The 25,210-nt window shown below is 35.9% G+C and overlaps 1 protein-coding gene across 2 annotated transcripts in view; it reads right to left on the bottom strand.

Annotated features, from left to right (window-relative positions):
- PLCL1 (phospholipase C like 1 (inactive)) overlaps nt 1–25,210 on the bottom strand; it is a 370,849-nt gene that overhangs the window by 71,105 nt on the left and 274,534 nt on the right. The window contains exons 2-4 of one of the 2 annotated variants that reach the window (XM_069577932.1): nt 23,463–23,508; nt 7,368–9,842; nt 4,502–4,705 (exon numbers count right to left, since the gene is read on the bottom strand). In XM_069577932.1, the coding sequence (XP_069434033.1) occupies nt 4,502–4,705; nt 7,368–9,842; nt 23,463–23,508 (2,725 nt within the window). The remainder of the gene's footprint in view (nt 1–4,501; nt 4,706–7,367; nt 9,843–23,462; nt 23,509–25,210) is intronic. The other variant, XM_069577931.1, reaches the window with a different exon arrangement.

The following is a 25,210-nucleotide window of genomic DNA, read 5'->3' as shown; positions in this document are numbered from 1 at the left end:
AGCAAGGCAGACAGTCTCTGGCCTCTTGGTATATATAATCAAATCGAGAGTAAAAGGAAAAGACAGAAATTAAACCAAAAGTCAAGCATTTTTCAATACTGCTGAATAAGATAATGGAAATCAAATAGGGTTCTGTGATAGAGTGACAGCTGGAGACAGCAGTTAGGGAAGCGGGAGACCCGGGCTCGATCCCTGGGTTAGGATGATCCCCTGGAGAAGGGAAAGGCTACCCACTCCAGTGTTCCTACCTGGAGAATTCCAAGGACTGTATAGTCCATGGGGTCGCAAAGAGTTGGACATGACTGAACAACTTTCACTTTCACTTTTCTCTGAGGATATGACACTTGAGCTAAGAATTAAGAGATAAGAAGCAACCGAAGAAAAGAACATTCCAGGCAGAGGGAACTGCAAGTAAAATGGCCTGGATATAGGAGCAAGCGGAGTCTGACTGAAGAAAGCAAGCCCACAGGGCTGAGGGAAGTGAACAGAAGAGAGTGTACGGAGGTGAGGCTGGGAGCAGCAAGTGAGACGGGAAGGCAAGGCCAGGTCACAAATAGCCCTGTAAGCCATAGTGAGGAGTTTTAGTCTGTATGCATAGGAAGCCCCTGGAGGCAAGAAAGTGATATGATCTGATTCATGTTTTTAAATGATCACTGGATCTGCAGAGTATCTTAAAATACATTTATCTTAAAATAAATACTAACATGAATACACAAGAGTACTAATGATGTCAACCTGTACAATGCAAATCCTAAAGTAAAAGTGGTTTTTGAGATCATCATGGCATGTGTCTGGCCCATATCTACAGCACTCCCTTAAAGAAATAGCCAGCTGAGACATCAACAGTATTTTTGGTCATCTCCACAACTGGCCAATTTTAACACTTGGTAAGGTCAGATGGTAGAGAATCTGCCTTCAGTGGAGAAGACCCAGGTTCAATCCCTGAGTCCGAAAGATCCTCTGAAAAAGGGAATGGCTATCCACTTCTTGCCTGGAGAGTTCCATGGACAGAGAAGCCTGGCAGGCTACAATCCATGGGGTCACAAAGAGTCGGATACAACTGAGCAACTAACACTTACATGTTATGGACAGCCTATGCTAGCTATAGGGATATTTACTCTCAACTCCCTAACAAAACGAAAAATCTTTCCAAAGAGAACTATAAATGAATACATCATTAGAAGTAGTTCTGCTTTCCATGGGACTTCTCTGGTGGTTCCAGTGATTAGGACACGACACTTTCACTGCCCAGGGCCGGGGTTCAATCCTCAGTTAGGGAACTAAGATCCCACAAGCTGCATAGCACAGCCAAAAAATAAAATTAAATTGAAAAGAAGTATTTCTGCTTTCCACTATAGTCTTTTATTTTAAACTTTGGAAAACCATGGTGTACCTGCACTTAGAAATTACATTTTAAAAATATGAATGCGATTTGGCCAGCAGGTGTGGTTCCAATACCATGGGACACTTGGGGATACGAAATGAAAATTGGCTAACCGCAATCCAGGTGCTTTACTGCTTATTACAGGCCCAGCTCCAGGGAACCAGGCTCCCCTCTCAGTGACTGATTTTTCTTTCTTAGCTTACAAAGGGAATTGGAGCAATAAGTGCTTCCACTGTCTGTCTCTATGGCAATAGGTACCCTAATGTCACCTCTTAGATGGCAACTATACCTATTCACTGAATAGCTTTCAGTCCCTACTATTATGATAAAAAAATTTATTTCATGAAAAACGAGATTTATGTAACAAGCAAACTTCTTCACCAGCAACCATGAAGTACAGTTTGTAAGAGGTATGATCATTCATAAGCAGAATATACTCTGTGGGCTTTTCTTTTTTAAGTGTAGGGTATTTATTCCCAACATCTCTCTTCTAGTTGCTTTTGAATGATAAAATAGTATCATTTTCTTCCTATTTTTATTCAATTATGAAAATTAGTCAGGTTCTTTGTTAAGAGTTCAGTAAATACAGAAAAAAACACAGAAAAGCATGTGCAAGAAAATAAAACTCACTCTCCTTATTTAAAAATAATCACTATTAATACCCTGCTAACATTTTAGATGCATATACATACAAATACAATTTAAATGCTATAGTGTATTTTTTTTTGCAACCAGACTCTCCCACAAAACATACTATGAGGAGTTCTTCACAGCATCAAATATTCTTCTAATACAATTTTAATGGTTTTGAGGAAGTCCATAATATGGCTTACTCTATTTTATTTAACTTATCCCTCTGAAGTGAAGTGAAAGTCATTCAATCACGTCTGACTCTTTGCGACCCCATGGACTATATGGTCCATGGAATTCTCCAGGCCAGAATACTGGAGTGGGTAGCCTTTTTCTTCTCCAGGGAATCTTCCCAACCCAAGGATTGAACCAGGTCTCCTTCAGTGCACGCAGATCCTTTATCAGCTGAGCCACAAAGGAAGCCCCACTTATCCCTCTATGTTGACATTATTAACCACAGATGTTTATGTACACATCTATTGGCTTAGAGTAAATCCTTGGATATGAAATACATGGATCAAATAGGATAATCATTTTAAATTATATTGCCAAATCAACCCCCCCCCCCGCAATTTACCAATTTATTTTCCCACTAGAGGTAGATGGATGATAATATTCATGTACTTAAGAGATACTATTTTAAAAAGAAAAAAGTTGCCAATTTGAAGGAGAGGGGAAGTATATCATCACATTTTTAAAAATATTTTAAATTTAAAACTTATTTTAAGGTTAAACATGTTTTGGGGGCTTCCCAGGTGGCACTAGTGGTAATGAACCTGCCTGCCAAGGCAGGAGACATAAGAGCTTCATTTTGCTCCCTGGTAGCGGAGATCCCCTGGAGGAGGGCATGGCAACTCACTCCAATATTCTTGCCTGGAGAATTCCCATAGACAGAGGAGCCTGGTGGGCTACAGCCCATAAGGTTGCAGAGTTGGACACAACTTAGCACACAGCACAGCATGTTTTTAAATTTTCATTGTTTTTGAGGGAGAGGAGATACGTAAATTGCCTGTTCACCTCTGAAGCAAAGACTATTTGTTGTCCCCTAACATCTATTCTCTATTTTTTTAGTAACAGAAGAAATGATTTTTAGTTGAGCACATAGCCCTTTAAAATAAAGATATTTCTGGGGTTTCCTGGTGGCTCACTAGTAAAAAAAAAAATCCCCTGCCAATTCAGGAGACATTGGGTTCAATCCCTGCCTCAAGAAGATCCACATGCTGCAAAGCAACTGAGCCCAAGCACCACACCTATTGAACCTATGCTCTAGAGCCGGGGAGCCACAACTACTGAGCCCAAGCGCCGCAACTACTGAAGCCCATGCACCCTAGAACCCATGCTGTGCAACAAGAAAAGCCACCACAATGAGCAGCCTGCACAGGGCAACTAGAGAGTAGCCCCCTGCACGCTGCACCTAGAGAAAAGCCCACCCTGCAATGAAGACCCGGTTTAGTCATAAATACTGAAATAATTTAAAAAAAATTTTTAAATACACAAAATAAGGTATTTCCCATTCTCATTTGCAGGTATATGTCTATGTGTCAACTCCAGGTTGATGAAATAAAATGTGATGTACATTTTTTCATGTCCTTAAAGGGAAAGAATAGTGCCCTCTTTCCTCTTCATCATTCCTGATGTTTGGAATGCAGATAATATGGCTGGAGCTTCAACAGCCATTTTGGACCCTGAGGATGATCTAGAGATGGTGGAACAGAAAACTAGAGGGAGCCTAGATTCCTAAGAATTTTATAGAAGTGTCACCATGAATGACTGTGAGATTTTTATATGAGAGACTGTACTGTTAAAGCATGATTGGTTTGCATCTTTAGTTTCGAGAAGCTGAACCTAACCTGGACTGATACAAGATTTTTTTTCTCATTTTTTTTTCTTATTCATTTTTAAATGCTCTTTTTATTTTAAGATTATTTACACTTCATCTGGTGCACATGTCTCAAATTTTTCCAATTCTTCATTTGGTCTTAATTTTATTATGGAGTTAGGATTTGCAAAAATATCATTATTCTTAAATTTACTTAATATTTAAATTCCATTATATATTCAGAAAAATCAGATAACAGTATTAGCCTAGAAATATAAATTCCAGAGAATTATTTTGTCTCAACCATCATAAGGCAGTATTGAGGGATAATTTTACTTCCTCTAGGCATGTGATTAAATGGTTATATTGCAGGCTAAAGTTATCTAGATAATGAGAATTGTGTATACTTTTGAGGTCTTAGTCAAAATTTATTCTTCGCTAAAGCAGAGATTTTCCAGTTTTAATCCGTGGAGCTCTGGGTTCAAAGCATTGTCTCAGAGGTCTCCACTGGGGCTCAGGTGGAGCTGAGTGGGCCACTTCAGCCTGACACCCCCAGTCAAGGTTTTAAAGGCAGTCACTCTGTATTACTTACTGAAGTTTCATAAAAGAGGCCCTGCAATATGATTTCCTCCCACACAGACAAGAAACAGAGAGTAACAATTTCCTACCAGATCATAAGCAGCTAGCATCTTTTTCTGCATATCTGGAATTGCCCCCAGAGGCTCTAGATAAGGAAAGTTGTCTTTCATCACAAGAGAGACGGAGGGAGTATTGTCACTGGTGATGAGCCGAGAAGACAGGGTCAACAGGCACTGCTTCAGACTGGCAGTTGGAGGAAGTCCACACAATTCCTTAACAGACACTATGGCATTCTGTGTGGGAGAAACATAGAATTACACTTTTGACCATAGGACATCACCCTGAGCACTTCCAGTACACAAAAGTACATTCGTTAGAAGTATACCCTTAAATACGTATGTAATTTGAAGCAAACTGGATTATAACCAACCCCAAATACTATAATATACATAGAGATAACACACAGAGCTAAGTCACAATTACATTTCGTCTTTCCCAGCTTTTAACAACTGCTACAAATATGCCACAAAGCAAAGGAGATTATGACCTAAAGTTACACAGTACTTTTCAAAGCAGGGCTTTGGAATATTCTGGAATATCTGAAATATTCTGGACAATGCGTACAAGTTAACATTGACTGATCATGAAAATATTATTAAATCCATATCATGATGATCACAAAAGCATATCACTGATTGTACACTGGAGTGCATCTCCTTTGAGATTTTTCCCACAAGGTAGCAGGCTGCTATTGCTCATCACCCTTTTTTCACATAACCATCAATGATATCCTTTTGTCACTCCATCAGAAATGCACCTGACAGACATGCATAAAACACACTTTATGTGAAGCTACATTTGTCCATGTGACAGGCATTTAAAAGAATATTTGAGATAGCAATTATGCCTATTAACAATGAACAATACCTAACCAAGCATGCCTCATGAATTCAGTGACAATGATGGCATTCATTTTTATACTAATTAGGCTCTAACTAATCCTTTATGTTGAAATGAGATAAGTTATGCTAACAGAAAAAACTTTATCCATAGCCAAATCTCCTTAATATGTATTTTAAACATATAATACTTGCAAAGGAGATAGTTCAAGAATTATATGAAACTGTATAAAATCTACTTCAAATATATAAAGTTAAGTGTAGAAATGACTTATAACTAATCTAACACAGGGGGTTATAACGGTTGCAGAATTATGTCAGAAAAAGCCAGATAGATAATGCTAATATTTGGAACCTATTTTTATAATAGTGGCTAAGGCAACCCACTGCCAATCATACGTTTACAATCTAAGTATTTGTATGTAACATAGTATTTTCCATTATAGCAATTTAAAATTGATTTTAAGCCCATTCCAGAATTTCTCTGTGAAATAATGTAAAAATAAAGTTTTCACCAAGTCATGGTGTGCTGTTCCACATTAGGTGACTGAGAACCCATGATTATTGGGTTTGGGGGGTGGCTAATTCTGTATTTAAAGCTCAACATTCCCATTTATTAAATGCAATATTGGGAAAATTACTTAACCTCTTCAAGCTTGTTTTCTATTTTGAATGTAGGGATTTTTGGTGGTTACTATAAAAATGTTAACTAAAGGATCAAATAAAGCGCATTGAAAAATACTCCTCTCCTTTTTTGTTCTCATACATAGACTGCTGCCACTTCTGCGAAACAAGACCTCCTTGTACCTTGTAGGAACTTATTAAGCATTTGTTGTTTGGTTGTTTCTCAGTAACATGAGCTTAGAATAAATATACTAAATAGCATTAAAGAAAAAGTTTTCAGCTATCTCTGATTATAAGTATTAATGAAGGCAAGAAAACTGAATTGAATTCCTACATGCTAAGACTGGGTAATTTACATTCTCTCTCATTTAATTCTCATAATAATCCTATGACATAATTATTACTATTTTTATCATCTTATGAGGAGAAAACTGATAACCATATATCCAAAATAATTTGTTCAAAAATCACACAGTGATAGAATTTAATCCAGAATCCATGTCCTTTCAATTAAAGCACAACACTAAGAGACAACTAAATAGTTTTCAACAAGTTCAAGTGCTGAATTTTATTAGTTTTTTACTTGTTTCATGGAAGATAATTTATTATTATTGTACACTTAAACAACTAAAAAAAAAACCTAGCAGGCATTACATGTTTTATATGGCTTTAAATACCCTTCTATGTTCTTATCTATAAATATTTTTATATATACTTATAATAAGTATGCATGTCTATATATATAAAATTTTGTATATTACATGCACATATACTATTGTATAATCTTTTTTTCATTGTTTCAAATACATATTCCCATAGATCAATTTACTGTGTACTAAGGACATTTAGTGGATATATAAAACATTTTGCTACATTGATTCTCTATTAGTTGATTTAGTTCAGACTAGGTTTAACAAAGCATTCACAATTAGAAACATAAAACATATCTGTTTTACAGAGTTACAAATGTAGGGAAAAACTTACACTTACAGGGTGGAGTAAGAGGGGAGAGCTAAATTGAAGATTGGAATTGACTACATACTACTATATATAAAATAGATAACTAATAAAGACCTACTGAATAGCACAGGGAACTCTACTCGACACTCTTTGATGGCCTATATACGAAAAGGATCTAAAAAAGAATGGATATACATATATTTATAACTGATTCACTTTGCTATACATCTGAACCTAAAATAACATTGTAAATCAACTATACTCCAAGAAAAGTTTTTTTTTTTAATATATGGTTTACCACGAGCAATACTGAACTTAATTCAGCAGTACATGGGTTTATACATCCTCTGTGATAATTCTTTGAGGAATCAGATCATTAGTAAAAACACAACGTTCAACATTCAACGTTCACTGGTGAGAGAAAGATCAGAAGAAGCAGGGGTAGGGAAGAACAGTATGGGACGTTTCCTACCTGCATATTTTCTCTCATATCTATGGCTTCTCGTAAGGGATGAACTGCTATCTTAAAGATGTCATCTATGTTTTTAAGACCAATATTCCTGAGCATGGTACACTCCCGAACTTTCTTCCCCATTCTCACTGAAAGGCTGCGCTTCTGTGGCTTTCCTCCTCCACTTCTATTAGTTATTGCTATATGGACAAAAAGAGTTACATGCTCCATGATGTCACCCACAAAGGAACGGAGGGGAACATGCCGATATCCAGGCTGCAAGCATTCAAACGGTATTGTATATTGCCCTATAAACTCATCCCCGATGTAGTCATCATCCAGAACCACAAAACGGATCATGGCCAGTTCAGGCAGGTTCACTTGAAACTCAAAGGTCTCATCAAAAATAGGATTATCACTGTTTTGTTGTACAGTTTTAGTTCTTTGTTCCGAACAGTCCGCTGGAATTCCATGTATCTCTATACACACATAGGGATCTATGACATCCCCTTTGGCACAAGCTCCCTTGGGCTTTGGGAAGTTCTGACCACTGATAATCTTAATATGAAGCACTAGAGGAGACACCCCAGGTACAATGCCCTTTGTGTTTGCACTGAAGTAAGAAACTTCATCTCGCATGATAGACGGCCTTAGAACATAACCACAGCCTCCATTCTGAAGAAACCAGCCAGTGTGGAGGTCCATCATTGGACCTGGCGTCTGAAAATTCATTGCCACAATCTGACAGCCACAATTCCAAAAGTCCTGTGGATTCAAGTTACTGGAATCAATTCTCATGGCGCTTGGATAGATTCGTGATAAGAACTTCTTATTATAATTTACAAAATCCTCTGGGTATTCATTTGCAATTCGGCTGGCCTCTGTTTCACTAAATGAACAAATTTCCCAATAGTTTTGGCTTTTCATAGATAATTCAAAATCCCTGTACTGAACAGATTTACAGATAGATACCAAGTCAGAGAGCTCCCTACACAGCAAGATCTGTTTCTGCTCACCATTGTAATCTACTGACATCCTTCGAGACATTTCGGCTTCTTCATCTTCATCTGTAACTTCTCCTTCTAAAACATCTGTATCAGAAGGCAATTTCTTTCCTTTCACAATGATCATTCTTTTTAATTTTTCTGGTGATGGGAGGTAGGATTCTGACGGCAAAGGTGCTTCAGTATAGAGTTTACTGCCAAAGACCTTTTTCATCTGTTGGACCATGACCTTCTGCTGTGGGAGGGAGCAGTGATTCCCCAAGCAAAGAATGAGTGGGTATTCAGAAGCCACAAAGGCAAATTTATTTATCACCTCTATGACACTTCTAAAGGAAAGGTGTGTTGTCATGTTGTTTCGATTACAAAGAATCGGTTCGTTGTCTGAGCCATCATTTACATCAAGTTCAATGCTGCGACAGCCCATTTTCAAAGCTCTAACATACCCGTTAATATCAGCTGGCCCCCTGAACTGGTCTTCAATGAGATAGGTGTTGTGAGAGGCATTGATGTAATAGTGAGATAAAGGCTGGGTCATGTCTTGGGCAACCTTATTTTGTTCAGGATCAAAAATGTTACATTCCGGTGACAACAAATACTGAGTAAAGCCATCAATTGCAAGAAACCCTTTCTGACGTCCTTCTTCGGAAAGTTCGTATCTCCGAATAATGTCTAAGCACATGTCCTCAGTGATATGAGTGACTCCTTGCTCAGCTTCCAAAAAAAGCATGAGATCATTGGCATCCAAATATTCTTTGTTTTTCGATATCTGCACAAGTAAGAAATACACTTCTGGCCTGGTGCAAAGTTCACAAAAAGCTTCGCAAAACTCCTCTTCTGTCACTCGAGTTGTCAGTTTTTCTTTGCTCTTCTGTATTTCTTTAAATTTTAGCCTAATCTTGGACTCCTTCAGGGTAGGGTTGAGTTGTTTTATTAACTCTACAGAGGTGTCTTCCAACATAATCCCATTCCCATCGATATCTGCTGCTTCAAACACTGTCTTCAACCACATGAACCTTGGTGTGTTCTGGTTGCCCTCCATAAAATCGAGGGGTTGCTTACTTCGAGAAACCAGATACCGCAACCCTGACACCCAGATGTTTGCTACGTCCGCTGAATTGGCCACTAAGTCCAGAGACTCGTAGTTTTCCCCGTGGAGTATGGAAAAGGCACAATCCTCACAAATCTGGTCAGCAAGACCATTGTTTCTAAATGTTTCCGTGTTTTTCCCCAGTCGGATCTCTTTTATGGCAGAAATATCAAGCTTAGCTTTCTCGAGGTCCTTCTTAGAAGGTTCCCAGCGAAGAGCCTGCAGGTCTGTGTCCAGAGTGAAGAACCGGTTGTAAATGCGAGAATTTGGCCGTACTTTCTTCAGTTCACAGCCAGCCTGCATGAAACTGATGCAGTCGCTTGCGCTGCTGATTTTCTTTTCCGACGGCATGCTGCTGAAAGACACGGTTTTCTTTCTTCCACCACATTTCTGGTTTGCAGGATCCTGTAAAACAATTTGAAAATAATGAATCAATTTACTTTACAAAACAAACAAATGTGGTAACACTCTATGAACTCCTCAGATTCCATTCAGATATTATGATTATTCGGACAAAAGCTAGCCTAAACTTTACATTTTTTATTGTTTCAGAAAGAAGACATTTTCCCCCAAATTGAGATTATTAGGTTCAGGAAAAACCTATTTTTTCAATGTCTGTGTGTTCTTTGAAATGAAATTAACTACAAATCACTCTTATTTGTTCATTAAAGAAGATTTCCTAAGATCCTCTAACTGTTGGTAATTAAATAACCTTGCTCAGTCCCTATAGATATATGAAACAAATAAAGCTAAATTTCTTTAAAAAGTTGTCTTCATTTATACTTTGTTACAGTTTAATTTTTATACTTAAAATTAGTTCAAATAAAAAAATTTTACCTTACTATACATTACATCAAAAAGTCCTTACAATATAGCTTAACGAAAAAAAAAATCACTTTTTTTCCTCAAACTATTTTGAAGAATAAAGGCATCTTGAAAGTCAGATTCAGAATGAGCAGTAAACAATAATCCTCACTTGAGCAATCTTTCAACAACATTATAATAGAGTAAATGATTTAAATGAACATTATGATAGAGTTGCCATATGATTTGGCAATCCCACTCCTGGGTATGTATCCAAAGAAAACTATAATTCAAAATGATACATGCACCCCAATGGTCAAGTAGCACTATTTACAACAGCCAAGATAGAGTAGTAACCCACGTGTCCATAGACAGAGGGATGTATAAAGAGTTGGTATATATAAACATATACACTGGAATACTACTCAGTATTAATAAAATAATGCCATTTGTAGCAACATGCATAGACCTAGAGATTATCATACTAAGTGACGTTAAGTCAGAAAGAAAGGCAAACACCATATGACATCACTTATATGTGAAATCTGAAATATGATACAAATGAAGTCTGAAGTGAAAGTGGCTCAGTTGTGTCTGACTCTTTGCGACCCCATGGACTATATAATCCATGGAATTCTCCAGGCCAGAATACTGGAGTGGGTAGCCATTCCCTTCTCCAGAGGATCTTCCCAACCCAAGGATCGAACCCAGGTCTCCTGCATTATAGGAGGATACTTTAGCAGTTGAGCCAGAAGGGAAGCCCAATACAAATGAACTTATTTACAAAACAGAAACGGACTCACAGACATAGAAAACCAATTTATGGTTACCAGAGGATTAAGGGGATGGGGAGGGATAAATTAGAATTTGGGGATTAGAAGATACAAACTACTATATATAAAATAGATAAACAAAAAGATCCTGCTGTATAGCATAGGGAACTATATTCAAACTCCTATAATAAATCACTATGAAAAAGAATATATATTATGTGTGTATATATATATATATATATCTGAATCATTTGCTGTACACCAGAAACTAAGGCAACATTATAAATCAACTATACTTCAGAAAGAAAATAAAAATAAATGAACATTATGAGATTCAGACCTACATTTCAGTATAAGGCTATTAACAGACACTGCTTAGAACCAAACAGAAATATGAATGACTTCACTAATTTTTGAGGTTCTTCTGTTCCGACCAAAGATTCAAATTAATAATGCTCCCAATCACATTATCAATTCAGACAATTCTCCCAGGAACAAATTTCCTAAAGTACCTTAGTGCATGCTTATAGTGGCCAATTTTATAAAGCATATCAAAGAGGCAGTGAAGTATAGAGAGCCAAAGTCACGGTCCTTAGGGCAAAAACGACTAGTCTCAAGTTGGTTTTATTCCATTCACTAGTGACCTTGGGTAAGTGACTTAGTGACTCTGAATCTTAATTTCTGCTTTTAAGTAGGATCTAATGATCATTAAGTATGATAGAGTATTATTGTAAGACTCAAAAGAGAAAATGTTCATGGATATTTTTTGTTAAGGTTAACCTTTTTGAAGGGAGAGGAACATTTCCTCATATATCTGGTCTCTGTAGGACTGTCATTAGGCACCAACCAGGATCTTGGTGGTTATCCAGAAGTTGATTCACTCCTGACCTATGAGCATTTAAAACAAATCTTCAATGATAAAAAAATGTTTAAAAACAACCATATGATATTACTATTTTAAACACTGAACAGTGTACCCAAAGCAGTCTAGGCTGTTTCCTTCACTGGCATTCTTTTAAAACGCGATAGAATCTTTCCTCTAGGATCTCTTTTAATTGCATTTTTGCCTGTAAGAGTCTCCCTATTTTGTGATTCAGAAAAAGGCAGGATGGCTTATTAGTCAATTGACTAAAACGTTGCCTGGAAAAAGGAAACAGAATTTGCTTTAGTTATGGGATGTTGGGAGGATGATTCATTAACTCAAATATACATCTGATCTTTAAGTGAAAAAGATATAAATTAGTCAATTTAGATTAGAGGTTTTTGTCTCTTGGTGCCCTGGCATTTAAAAACTTACTCCTATTTCTCTACAGAGTTGTTATTTTTAATTACCCACAGTGGTCAATTTTTTCATTTTTATGTTAAAAAACAACCATGACTTTTCAGCTGCTTATATGCAGATGCACCATTAAAACACATTTGAACACATTTAAATTCATCACAGCCCACATGCTCAGAAAAATCAGATGTTTGTATTTTCCCTCACTTTCAAGGCAGGAACCTAATGGTACTGCTGAGATGGGATTAATCTACCAAGTGAAATACTGAGAGAAGCTGTGAATTGTGATGGTAAGTTAAACTGTGACTCAGTTTTCAAAACTACCAATTTACTAGACCTTTAAGTAATGAGAGATTTCACATTAAAATTTTTTTTATATAAGCATATCATGTTCCAAATAAGATGATTGTCAACAGAGTTATAAAACCTATAATAGTTTCTAACAAAGCCTAAATGGGAAATCAGTGTTTTCTGAATGTACATCTATAGATCCTGTACCCTATACATGGTATTATACCATTCTTCCCAACAGTCTAAGCACCACTCTTGACTTCAGCCTCTATTTGTTTATGAGAACAAAACTACCTCTACCAGAAAAGCTTTCTCATATAAGCCTCTCTTCTTTATGGTGATATCTTCTTATGTCAAAATTTTCTCTCCTAGAAAGGTAAGTCTTCAAGAAATAAATGTTTTATATCTACCCTACAAAAGAATCCATCTGCCTCATAATGCTTATTTCTTGCCTCAACCTGTAACTTTTACATAATTATAAAACTTAACCTAAAATGGCTTAAAACTTAGAATTAGTGGAAAAGATATGATCTTAGGTTGTCATCTCACAAAGGACAAAATGCAAAGTTATTACAAGCCTCCAAATGAGCAAATAAATACATATATATATTACATATATTACACAAAAGAATAAATTATTTATAGCTCTTTAAATGTGTTTTATTACACTGAAATGGGGGGGAATGTTTAAATAAATCAAATTAATAAACCTGTTTCCACAAATTCCCATTGGCATTTGCTCTCTGAATCCAATAGGGCCAGATATGCTGCAAGTTCCTTAACAAAACTCAGCAAACAAAACCATTTTTCATCAGAACACACTGATAAGCCCCATAGGGAACTTTGCTTATTTAATGTAAGTACAGTTTGGGGTCTCAATAATGAATCATTTTAATATAATAATTTTTTAAAAGTATACTAAAGCAGTACAAAAATGTGAATGCACACAATGCCATAGAACTGTACATTTTAAAATGGTAAACATGTTTATTTTATCACAAAAAAGAGCATATTGAAGCACTGTACAAAAATTGAAGAGTAAAGGGAAATACCCATGTTTTCCTACCTCTGACCTGATAAGCATATTTAAGCAACTAATTGTAATGCAATGTATTCTTTCTATTTTTTTGGTAAGGTGTTATTAAGAGAATGATGATTCTTCATTAAAATAAAACAAATTTACAAAACCTTTAAGAATAGCAATCAAAACACCAGCTGTCAAACTATGATTAGAATCTTGTTTCACAATACAGAAATTCAGCTACATAAATGCAGATACACTAAAGTGACATTCACTTTTCTTTTTTGGTAAGAGGGGGGAAAACATTTATTTCTGAATAGATTTCCTAAGAAAGTCTCCAAATAAAAATGTAATAGACTATAACTAAAAGACAAAGAAAAATATAGGCACATAAACCTTATTTTCATCACAGGAAGCCTATTTTGTCCTTACAGATAACCTATGAACTATAATCCCACACTAATGATATTCATCCCAGTTTTATGAACTTCCAAGCAAAATTCAGAAAAGGTTTAGCTGATACATGAAACCTTCAAGAGATTGTAGACAATATAATCTAGGACCCAAATGAGCCCCAACAATGGATGCTGGTACCATTCTTCATTCATTCATTCATTCAACAAACAATTCTTCATGATAAGGATCAGCACATTTAAGAGTTTTTTGGAGCAACTGATAAAGTCTCATTTTTATCTTGCATAGATCACTTTAGATGTGCACGTGAAGGATTTGATACAGATGAAACTGAAGATGGTACAGTAGGTGAGTACTATAGCATTAAAGGAAAGAGATGTGATGTACTGATTCCTTTTGTTAGATCACTAACAAAAAGAATGGAGGGAAGTGAAAAGTATCAAGAAACGGGAGGTAAAATCAGAAGTTCTTGACTCAATCTAGGATGACTCCTAGGTTTCTGGCTTGAATGAAAGGTGAATGAAAATACTGCTAATAGATAGGAAATACAAGGAGAGGTTAAGTTGAAGAGGAAGCAAGTTTACTTTGTATTATGGTGGATTTCAGATGACCACAGGCCACCTAGGTCAAGAGGCTAGGAAGAGGAGAAGACTTAAAGCAAAAAATAAAATAAAAATAGGCTAAGGGGTAAAAGAACCAGGAGCATGAGTCTCACAGAAAAGCAAGCAACAGATTTGAAGGAGCAGGTCTGGAAAATAAGATGTTAAAATGGCTTACTGGATTCAGTCATTAAGATATTTACTGGTAACTTTAATAAGAGAATGTTTCATGTTGTCTTCAAAATGGTGAGGATGGTGACAGGGGTGACAACCAAATTGCAACCTGAAAATAGTTGGAAGCAAAGAGTTCCAGGAAAGAAGAGCAGATACAAAGTTCCATCAGTGGGAAAGAGGATCAGGATAACTATAGTGCGATAAGTGAGGGGTAGTGTGGCCACAGATGAGAATGAAAAAGCAGGCAGAGATTGAGAGTGATAAGTCAAGAGAAGGCTACCCTCATATTACTGGTTTTATTGACTTATATTGGTGACAGTTTAAGAAATGGATTCCAAGTGTAGTGTATGCATTAGACATTTATATTGTATGTAATGTATACTTATATCTAGAGTGTCCCATCCAATGGGCCTATGCCCAAATCCACAACCATGCCTGGCAGTTAGGTAGTCTAGAAAAAACCCAGCGCCCTACACAAGGCCTAACTCTTCACACAGAACTCAAGGAGAGGCAAAGGTGGTGTCCTCACTACGTCTGTTGCCTTCAAGTTTCAAATAAAGGAAGACTGCAACTGTAGAATCACATCATTCTTTTCACATTAACATTTCCAAAGCTATTTTCTCACAGTAAACTCAAACTACTTAATGCAAAGTCACAAACAAGTGACATCATGTCCTTATGATGAGCACCATGCGACCCACCTAATGTCACTGTGTGGGACAATGAGGGCAGAGGTCCTGAGACACACTGCTGAGAAGTGGTTGGAGTCTGACCCAAGCTCTGTGAACAGGCTCAGCCTGGTGGTTTTCACTAAGCCTCGTTGCTAAGAAGCTGAATTTTATTATCCATTAAGAGAGTGTTCATTCTCTATACCATCTTATAATTCAAGAGAATTAACTAAAGGCAATGTGAAGTTATGCATGCACATATCTATCACCAAATTAAGTTTTATGTCTGTATATAACATTACATTTCATTTGTGAAAGGTGATCCCTTTAACAAAATGCACTAAAGTCAGCCACTTTAAGAAAACTACTCCACTGTGTATATGCCGTGGTGGCATTAAGAAATTCACTGAGTTACAGGAAGGCAGTGATCCTCGAAACATTTTTTTAAATGACATATCTTAAATGACTCTCCTAACCTGAAAGCAAAAATGTTGATTTTCTAAAGGCAAAGATGGAATAAAGTGTCGAAAGAGTCCATTTCAGTGTGGGTTCTTAGTACCTTTCATTTGTTTTGTTGAACAGAGGAAGCTTTCTGTTGTGCTATATCTCACTGCCATCATTCACTCATTAGAATTCATTATGACATGACTCTCAGTAAAAGTGATTATCTCAGGCTCTTCTGATGGCAAGATTTCTACCCAGTTAGGGCTTTTCTACAAATATGATGCTCATTATGCATGTTCTATGAATTAGTTGAAAATACAGTACTGATTTTCGCAAAGATTAACTGAGCACCTACTATGTGCTAGCACCATCCCAGTGATTAGTTCTTTAAAATTTATTAATCCCAACACTAATGGCACCTTGAATAAATGCTCTCTTTCCATCATACTTTTAATGTATAGCTTTTATAACTGATGAAATTTGTACGTAGAATAATGACAAAATCATCAAATGTAATAAGTCAAAACATGTAACAAATGCTTTTAAATAAATAAAAAGTAGCTTTAAACAACTTTGAGGGTGTTTGAGAACCAAGAGCATAAAGCGGCACAAGAGCTGATGAGGCAGTATTTAAAAGGAAGTACTAATTGGAAAAGACTCGGATGCTGGAAGGGACTGGGGGCAGGAGGAAAAGGGGATGACAGAGGATGAGATGGCTGGATGGCATCACTGACTCAATGGATGTGAGTTTGAGTGAACTCCGGGAGATGGTGATGGACAGGGAGGCCTGGCGTGCTGTGATTCGTCGTGGGGTTGCAAAGAGTGGGACACGACTGAGCGATTGAACTGACTGACTGACTAGTAATTAAGCAGAGTTAAATTATATCTTTACCACTAGGGCATTTACTGAGATACTTCAAACTGCACAAGAAAAAAAACTAAGCTTTAAATAAAGTGTTCAAAATCTATAAAAGTCTTAGGTAAAATAGTTTTAAAAATCATTGCCATTTTACAAGAAAACAAATACAGCTTTCACATGGAGCTACACTATAACTTTATGCCATGGGGAAAAAGTCTTAAATCACACAACCCTACCTGTGACTCCATTATTCCAAGATGTGCGAGAAAGCCCTGGCCACTAACTGTGCGGCTTATAAGAGTTTGCTGCAGGAACCCAGAAGATGGCATCGGTGGGTTTAGTCACACCAAAGCCCTGTTGCCATGTTCTCATAGTAACTGCTAATAGACTGCAAGCACTTTATCAACCGCAATAGTACTGGATTTTTAATAGGCTAACATTTTTATAATGCCTCCTAAAATAACTGGAACAGCAGAAGCAAGATTATAGAGTCATATTTTGTTAGTTTCGTTTTGAGAAAAGGGCTGCCTTACTCTCTAGACCATTCTGTAGACCATCTCTAGACTAAAAAGGCTTTGGTTTGAAATTTGCAACAAAACTAGGAAGAAACCAACTCAAAGAAATGGTAAGAATAACAGTAAATAATACCAAAATATCCTTTTCAGCCGACTCAGTGGATATGAGTTTGAGAAACTCCGGGAGATAGTGAAGGACAGAGAAAGTTGGTATGCTGTCCAGTCCATGTAGGCTGCATGTTCAGCCGTGTCCAACTCTGTGACGCTATAGACTATAGCCTGCCAGATTCCTCTGTCCATGGGATTCTCCAGGCAAGAATACTGGAGTGGGTTGCCATGCAGGAGATCTTCCCAACCCAGGGATCAAACCTGCGTCTCTTGCATGTCCTGCATTAGCAGGCAGATTCTTTACCACTGCGTCATTTGGGAAGCCCAAGCACTGTCGTCCATGGTGCCACAAAGAGTTGCACATGACCTAGCAGCTGAACAACAACAATCCTTTCCAGATCACAACTTCAAGAACACTATAACCTGATTTATGTATTTTAAATATTATGTATGATGTTTGTTCAACAACAGTGGACTAAAGATGAGTTATCTTTTCTTGAACTTTATTCTATATACCTTCATCTCTGTGATTCATTCAAGAGGCAAAATTATAAACTTAATTAAAAATCTCTGACTTTTCATTGCAGATCAATGCACATAGATAAAATCAAAGATTATTCACCTGTTTGGAATTATTTTTTCACTTGTACAGAAATTAAACCCATATGGGTAAGAAGATATGGCTGCAGGTCAATAAAGGCTGGAAGCCTATGTCTCTAGATGTCTGATCATTCTATTATTCCACTGAATCCTGCCATCTCTGTTTCCCCCACAGAATAAGGGCACAAACCCTGTGATTATTTCTTATCAAACCTCACTACCTGATGGACTTTGTATTTTCAACTCTTATTCCCCTGCAAGGACACAAGTATAAATGTTCCTATATAGTGTAAACCGCCTTCATGGGAAAGGCCTTGTTTCTCACTTAAATCTTGCCAATCTCCTCTTGCATCCTTCACAATCCACTACTTCATATATAGTTACAAGGTACACGAGTGACCCCATTTTTCTAGTAAAAAACATGAATGTTTTCACATGACTTCTATCAGGAGTTGGGGGGTGGGAGTGGGGCAGGAGGTTTTGCCCTCAAAACGATTAAAAAAAAATTGACTGTTTTGAACTAATCCAACTGCTACATGAAGTATATGTTTTTGCTTATTATAAGTCCCACAGGACTTTGTTACCCTACTGTGTCTTGGCAGCACCCATAAGAATGAAATGAAGGGGACACCAATAAAGGTCATCTGACAATTATTCAATGGCTTCTGAAGAATGACATGCTGCCACCAGTCCTATTCCTCTAAGACAGATGTCCACCTCACACTCAAACACTACGTTTAAAATTCATTGGTAGCCTGTGCAACTCTCAGCAGAGGTGCCAAGAACCAAGTGGGCCTGGAGCCCGAGATATGATTCTGTCCTTCCTCACGAGACTCCCTACACAGCAGGCCCAGGAATCCTGGCTGAACTTATACCAGAGCCAACTCCATTGTTTCTGGTGTGAGGATTAATCAGAGGTGCTCTTTAGAAAAGATAGCATGTCATGGTCCCTATAAAAAGAAAGTCTGTATTGAAGAATATGTAAAATATGGTTTTAATAACTATATCATTAACACATCTCTTGCAGGGTCCTATTGCAGGGATCAAATACTGGGTTGGCCAAAAGGCTCGTTCAGGTTTTTCTGTAACATCTTACCGAAAAACCCAAATGAGCCTTTTCACTAACCCAAAAGAATGCCCTAATTAATTCATAGGTATAGCCATATATTGATGGTTAATTTAGGCATCCATCAGAAATTGATATTTAATTAGAGAGGCATTAAAATTTATGCATAATTTTGTTTTTTCATTCCAAACTAATGTTGCATATACTTAAACTAAATTTTCTGAAAAATTAAAATTCAACAGGAATGGAACATTATTAAGCTCATTTCAAAAACATTGCTGAAAAAAATTCCCATTTTCCTTTGTGTGCTAAATAACCAGCTCACAGAATAGTTTCTGCTTCATTTTGACTTTTCAATTTTTAATGGTAATATTTACCATCAAATATAAGATTATATTATTTACATTGATTTCAGTCAATGTGGAATTTAAACATAGTCTCCAGTCATCCAAATCTGAATAAAACAAAATTAAAACTGAGAAGGAAATACCCAATATGTTTCAATACTATGTGAGTTCTACCATTTGTTACCATAGGGTGTTATTGGAGCTGAGTTTCAAAACAGATGTGATTTATAAAAATAAAATCATGTAAAACTTGAAATTTGCTAGGAAAGTAGATCTTAACAGTTCTCATCACAAGAAAAACAAATTTTAAATATGCACAGTGATAGATGTTAACTAAACTTATTCTGGTAATCATTTCACAACATATACATACATCAAATCATTATGTTGCACACCCAAAACTAATACAATGAATTTATCAATTAAATCTCAATTTAAAACAGAATCTCATTCAAAGCTATATTAGCTTAAGTGGAAATAAGGTTATAGTCAGCCTTGCTTCACAGCATAAAGTTGAATTTATATAGAATTTGAAAAATGATCAAATTCCAGGAATTCATGATTTTTCTGTGCAACATTTGATAAGAACAGATTTCAGACTTTATACATCATTTATAAATTTCAATCGGGGTAAATATAAAATATATAACCACTCGTGGCATTTTTTAGATGTAGATAAGTGCCATTGTACTGTATAGAAACTGACATGTTTAGGTTTCTCATTAAGAGAAAAATATCTTACAAGAGATTTAAAAACAATAAATTTACTTTATGAAACATTTTGTAAATGTGTGTGACTCTGAACATAAAGATTAAATGTCAATATAACAGCATAATTCTATTCAAAGCTAAAATACAATTCATTTATAGTCTAAATCCATTTTTCTCTACACTTGTAGAAGTCTAGCCTCCATTTAATAAATAAATGTATATAAATAAATGGGCCATTCTTGGATTTGCATTAAGTTTCATAGGTTCTAAAATTTATACTTAAGTTATTTTAAAATTTCCCAGTTGAATATTTCTTCTGTAATATATTCTGAAATGCAATCTCTAAACTTTCTATAAGGCAGATTCCTGAACCATACATAAAATACACCTAATGCAATGTAAAAATGCATCCTTAATATTTTTCTCTCATGATAATAATGAAATATGTGAACTTGACTTGAACATCAAGATAAATCTGATTAAAGGTTTCAAGTTTTAGCCATAACTTCTGAATGGGTTAGTAGCATCTAACGCTTTAATCCTTATTGTATTACCTCGGTTTAACTGAACATCAGCATCTGTCCATGTGCAACAAACAGATGGCAAATCTCAGAGAATGTATATTTTCAGCACAGAGACTCCTTTAGGGTGAAGGCTCCCTGATACCCAGTGAAGGCTCCATAGTCAAAACAAAAACAAATCTATTGTCTTAATTTATAAAAATGTAAAACGAAACTATATAAGGACAGTTTTTATCTGAGATAATAAAATTCAAAGTCCTAAAAATTCAAATACCTTACTTATAGAAATGATTGTATTCTCCCCAAAGCATTGGATTGGGGACTAACCAATTTTAGTTACCATCACCACCTACTTTCATGACTTTATGACAGGCAAAAAGTTCTATATCTGTTGTTTTTATTTATTAAAATAATGTAATAATTTCTGGTCTAATTCATAGAGTTAGCTCAAGGATCAAAGGAAATAAAGCATGCTAAAGCCCTCTGAAAAACATAAAGCTCCAAAGGAGTGAATTATAGATCCATCTTACTTATGAATAAAGTAAAATATAGCAATATTTTTAAAAGTAATCAAGTTTTTTTTTTAAATCAGGCTTATTACAGAAATATAAGAATGTATTAGCATTAAGAAAGCCATCAATGTAATCCAATAAGTAAACAAGATAAAAGAGAAAAACAATATGATCCTACCTATAAATTCCTCCAAGGTAATACAATATTAATTCCAAAGAAAACACTCAGTAAACTGAAAAAGAAGGTGACTTCCTTTACATGATCAAAATCCTATTTCAGAATCCTAAAGGAAAGATCATACCAACTGGTAAAAATTTAGAAGAATTCTCATTGAAATTTAAAAAGTAACAAAACAAAAGGCTACTATTTATTCTACATTTTAACATAACTCTGGGTACTTACATCAAAGCATAAAACAAGGATAAGAAATTAAGCATAATATATGATAAAGGAAGTGAAAGATCATTACTGGTCACAGAGGTGATAATTATTTACCTAGAAAATTCAAAAGAATCAACTGAAAATTATTAGAACTAATAAAAGAGATGGTGGCAAAATAAAGTATAAATATATAAAATATTAATAGCTTTCTTATACAACAATTTGCTTCTAAATGTAATGGCAGGGATGGATAGAAGTGAGAGGAACCCATTCAACTTAACAACAGATATTGTAAACAAGCCAAGAATAAAGTTAACATGATACATGCAAAAATTATGCATAAAATTTCATTTCATATAAAGTTGAAAAAGAGGATCAAATAAATGAAAACATAAAAAAATTACTTACTGGAAAGATAATGTTGGTAAAATTCAAGTTCTATACTAATTAGTAGACAAATAGAATAAAATTCTAATGAAAAGTCCAGTGGAATTATTTCAAGGGGTAGGGTGGAAGTGGCATTTAAAATAACAAAGGAAACAATATATTAGTTAAGTATTAGTGTTGAAAAATTCACTATTCATTTGAACAAAAATATAAATAAATTTCTCTTTCATGTCAGACCTAATAATTATTTTAGATGGATTAAAGATACAATAGGGTTTAGAAGTACTAGAAAAGATGGAATCATATATTTTTATAGTTTGGAGTGAGGAAGATCTCTTCTCAAATAAATCAAGGCCACACAAGCCACAGAAGAAAAGATTGATAGATATAAGCACAAAAAAGGTTAAAACTGTGTCCAATTTCTTTTTACTCTCAAACTGAAAAATATTTGATATATGTTTCTTAATTTATAAAATTTGCTCACAGACTAATTTTGGAAAAGATAAATTCACAAAATTATACAACTGTTTCAAAATTAATGAAAAGATGCTCAAACACAAATACTAATATGTACTATAGATACACAAATAAATCTATTAATTTGCATACCAGATTATCAAAGTTTAAAAAGAATGTCAGGTTATAGAGAAAAGGGAATTTTTGTATAATGTTAGATTAGTATAAAATGGACCAACTTTTCCAGAAGGCAATGTGATAAATGCTTTAAAATGTTAAAGATGTGTCTACTTTGATCTAGCAATATCACTTTTGAGACTTTATCTTAAGGAAATATTTGAACAAAGAGGCAAAGATATAAGTACATGGAAGTTCAGTGCTACTCTGTGAATAATATTAAGGAAATTAGAAATAAACTAATAAACTAAACACTCATCCCTAGTAAGGACTGGCAAAATAAATTATAACACATTCATGCAAAAAGATTCTATGTAGTTCTTATAAGGGTGACATAGATCCATAAATCTTAAAAGGGATAATCTGTGTGTGGATGTGTGTGTATGTGTCCTTTAAAAATAGATAATATAAAAGAGTACATATATTATGAGATCACATCACTAATATATAACAAATCTGAAAGGCTCTATTCCAAGTGGTAATATTGGTTATCTCTAGGAGAAATGAAGGAGAATTATGAAAATAGTTTTCTCTGTTTTGTTCAAATTATTCACAATTAACATATATTAGCATATAGTATAAAAAAACATATTAAAGATGTTTCCATAGCATTGGGTTCCCTAGTAGCTCAGCTGGTAAAGAATCAACCTGCAGTGCGGGAAACCTGGGTTTGATCCCTGAGTTGGGACAATCCCCTGGAGGAGGGCATGACAACCCACTCTTGCATGGAGAATCCCCATGGACAGACAGAGCAGCCTGGGGGGCTACAGTTCACAGGGTCACAAAAAGACATGACTGAGTGACTAAGCACACATAGTCCTATAATTACCTCATTAATTATCAGAAAGTCGTACTTTGTAGAGATAATGACATATATCTATAAAGAGTTAACTTCAGGCATAATTAAAGTGCATTACCTTATTTTTAGGACTTCCCTGGTAGCTCAGCTGGTAAAGAATCCGCCTGCAATACAGGAGAACCCAGTTTGATTCCTGGGTCAGAAAGTTCCCCTGGAGAAGCAATAGGCTACCCACTCCAGTATTCTTGAGTTTCCCTGGTGGCTCAGATGGCAAAGAATCTGCCTGCAATGCAGGAGACCTGGGTATGATCCCTGGGTTGGGAAGATCCCCTGCAGGAGGGCATGGCAACCCACTCTAGTATTCTTGCCTGGAGAATCCCCATGGATAAAGGAGCCTGGTGGGCTACAGCCCTTGGGGTCACAAAGAGTCAGAGATGACTGAGCAAGTAAGCGCACACACGCAGAAAAGCACACACACAGAACCACACACACACCTTACATTTATGAAAATAATTATACCAATATTATTTTAGTTAAATATAAAACTTTATATATTTATTATTCTTAGGACTGGCCAATGTGTTTCTATTACAGTATGACAAAATATCCCCTAAATATGATAAATCTTTGATTTGGAAATTATTTTAGAATCTTACAGTTTAGAACTACTGACTTTAATTCATGTATGAATGTGGAGTTGGACCATAAAGAAAGCTGAGCACTGAAGAACTGATGCTTTGGAACTGTAGTGTTGGAGAAGACTCTTGAAAGTCCCTTGGACTGCAAAGAGATCAAACCAGACAATCCTAAAGGAAATCAGTCCGGGATATTCATTGGGAGGACTGACGCTGAAGCTGAAGCTCCAATACTTTGGCCATCTGATACGAAGAACTGACATTGGAAATGACCCTGTTGCTGGAAGATTGAAGGCAGAAGTAAAAGGGGACGACAGAAGATGAAATGGTTGGATGACATCACCGACTCGATGAACATGAGTTTGAGCAAACTCTGGGAGTTGGTGATGGACAGGGAGGTCTGGTGTGCTGCAGTCCATGGGATCGCAAACAGTCAGACATGACTAAGTGACTGAACTGACTTTAATTAGCCTTGGTGAAAGCAGTGTTCAAAGCACAATGCAATTTTGCAGTGTATCTGTAAAATTAACCTCATTAGTACTTAAACAATCAATTTAATGAAAATGTGTAGTATATCTCCTTTTGAATCAGACTTTTGCTACCTTTGAGAATAAATATAAGTAGATGAATGTTCCCAGAGGAAGAAAAGGAGATTAAACTGAGATTTCCTGACTAGTTGTTTAAATCAATTGATTTCAATTAAATGCACTCCACTGATAATGAGATTCAAATCTGCTGTATTAAATTAGGAATTAAATACTCTTCAGAGAAATTGGAATCAGCAAGAATTCCATGTAGGTTACAAGAAATTTAATCTTCCAGAGAACACATCCTAATTAACAAAATTTCAATAATTTTCATTAAATACAAAGTGTAGCCCTACAAATGCTCTTGTAGCTTTGGCCTAATCCTCTATTTTCACATCTAGATATGGGTTTCAAATTTGCCTTTGTGTTTTATACTCAATGCATTCTCTCTCTCTCCTTTTTGTCCCCCTCCTTTGGAAGACATAGTACACAAAAGTATCTTTTATTGTTGCCTGAAGAATCCCAGGGACAGGAGAGCCTGCCAGGCTGCTGTCTCTGGGGTCGCATAGAGTCAGACACGACTGAAGAGACTTAGCAGCAGCAGCAGCAATCCATATTTCCAGTAGTCATGTATGGATGTGAGAGTTGGACTATAAAAAAAGCTGAGCACCAAAGAATTGATGTTTTTGAACTGTGGTGTTGGA

Source organism: Ovis canadensis, chromosome 2 (genome assembly GCF_042477335.2).
Source record: "Ovis canadensis isolate MfBH-ARS-UI-01 breed Bighorn chromosome 2, ARS-UI_OviCan_v2, whole genome shotgun sequence".
Classification (NCBI taxonomy): Eukaryota; Metazoa; Chordata; class Mammalia; order Artiodactyla; family Bovidae; genus Ovis; species Ovis canadensis.
Note: the sequence above shows the minus strand (reverse complement) of the source record. Positions and strands in the feature narration are given on the sequence as shown.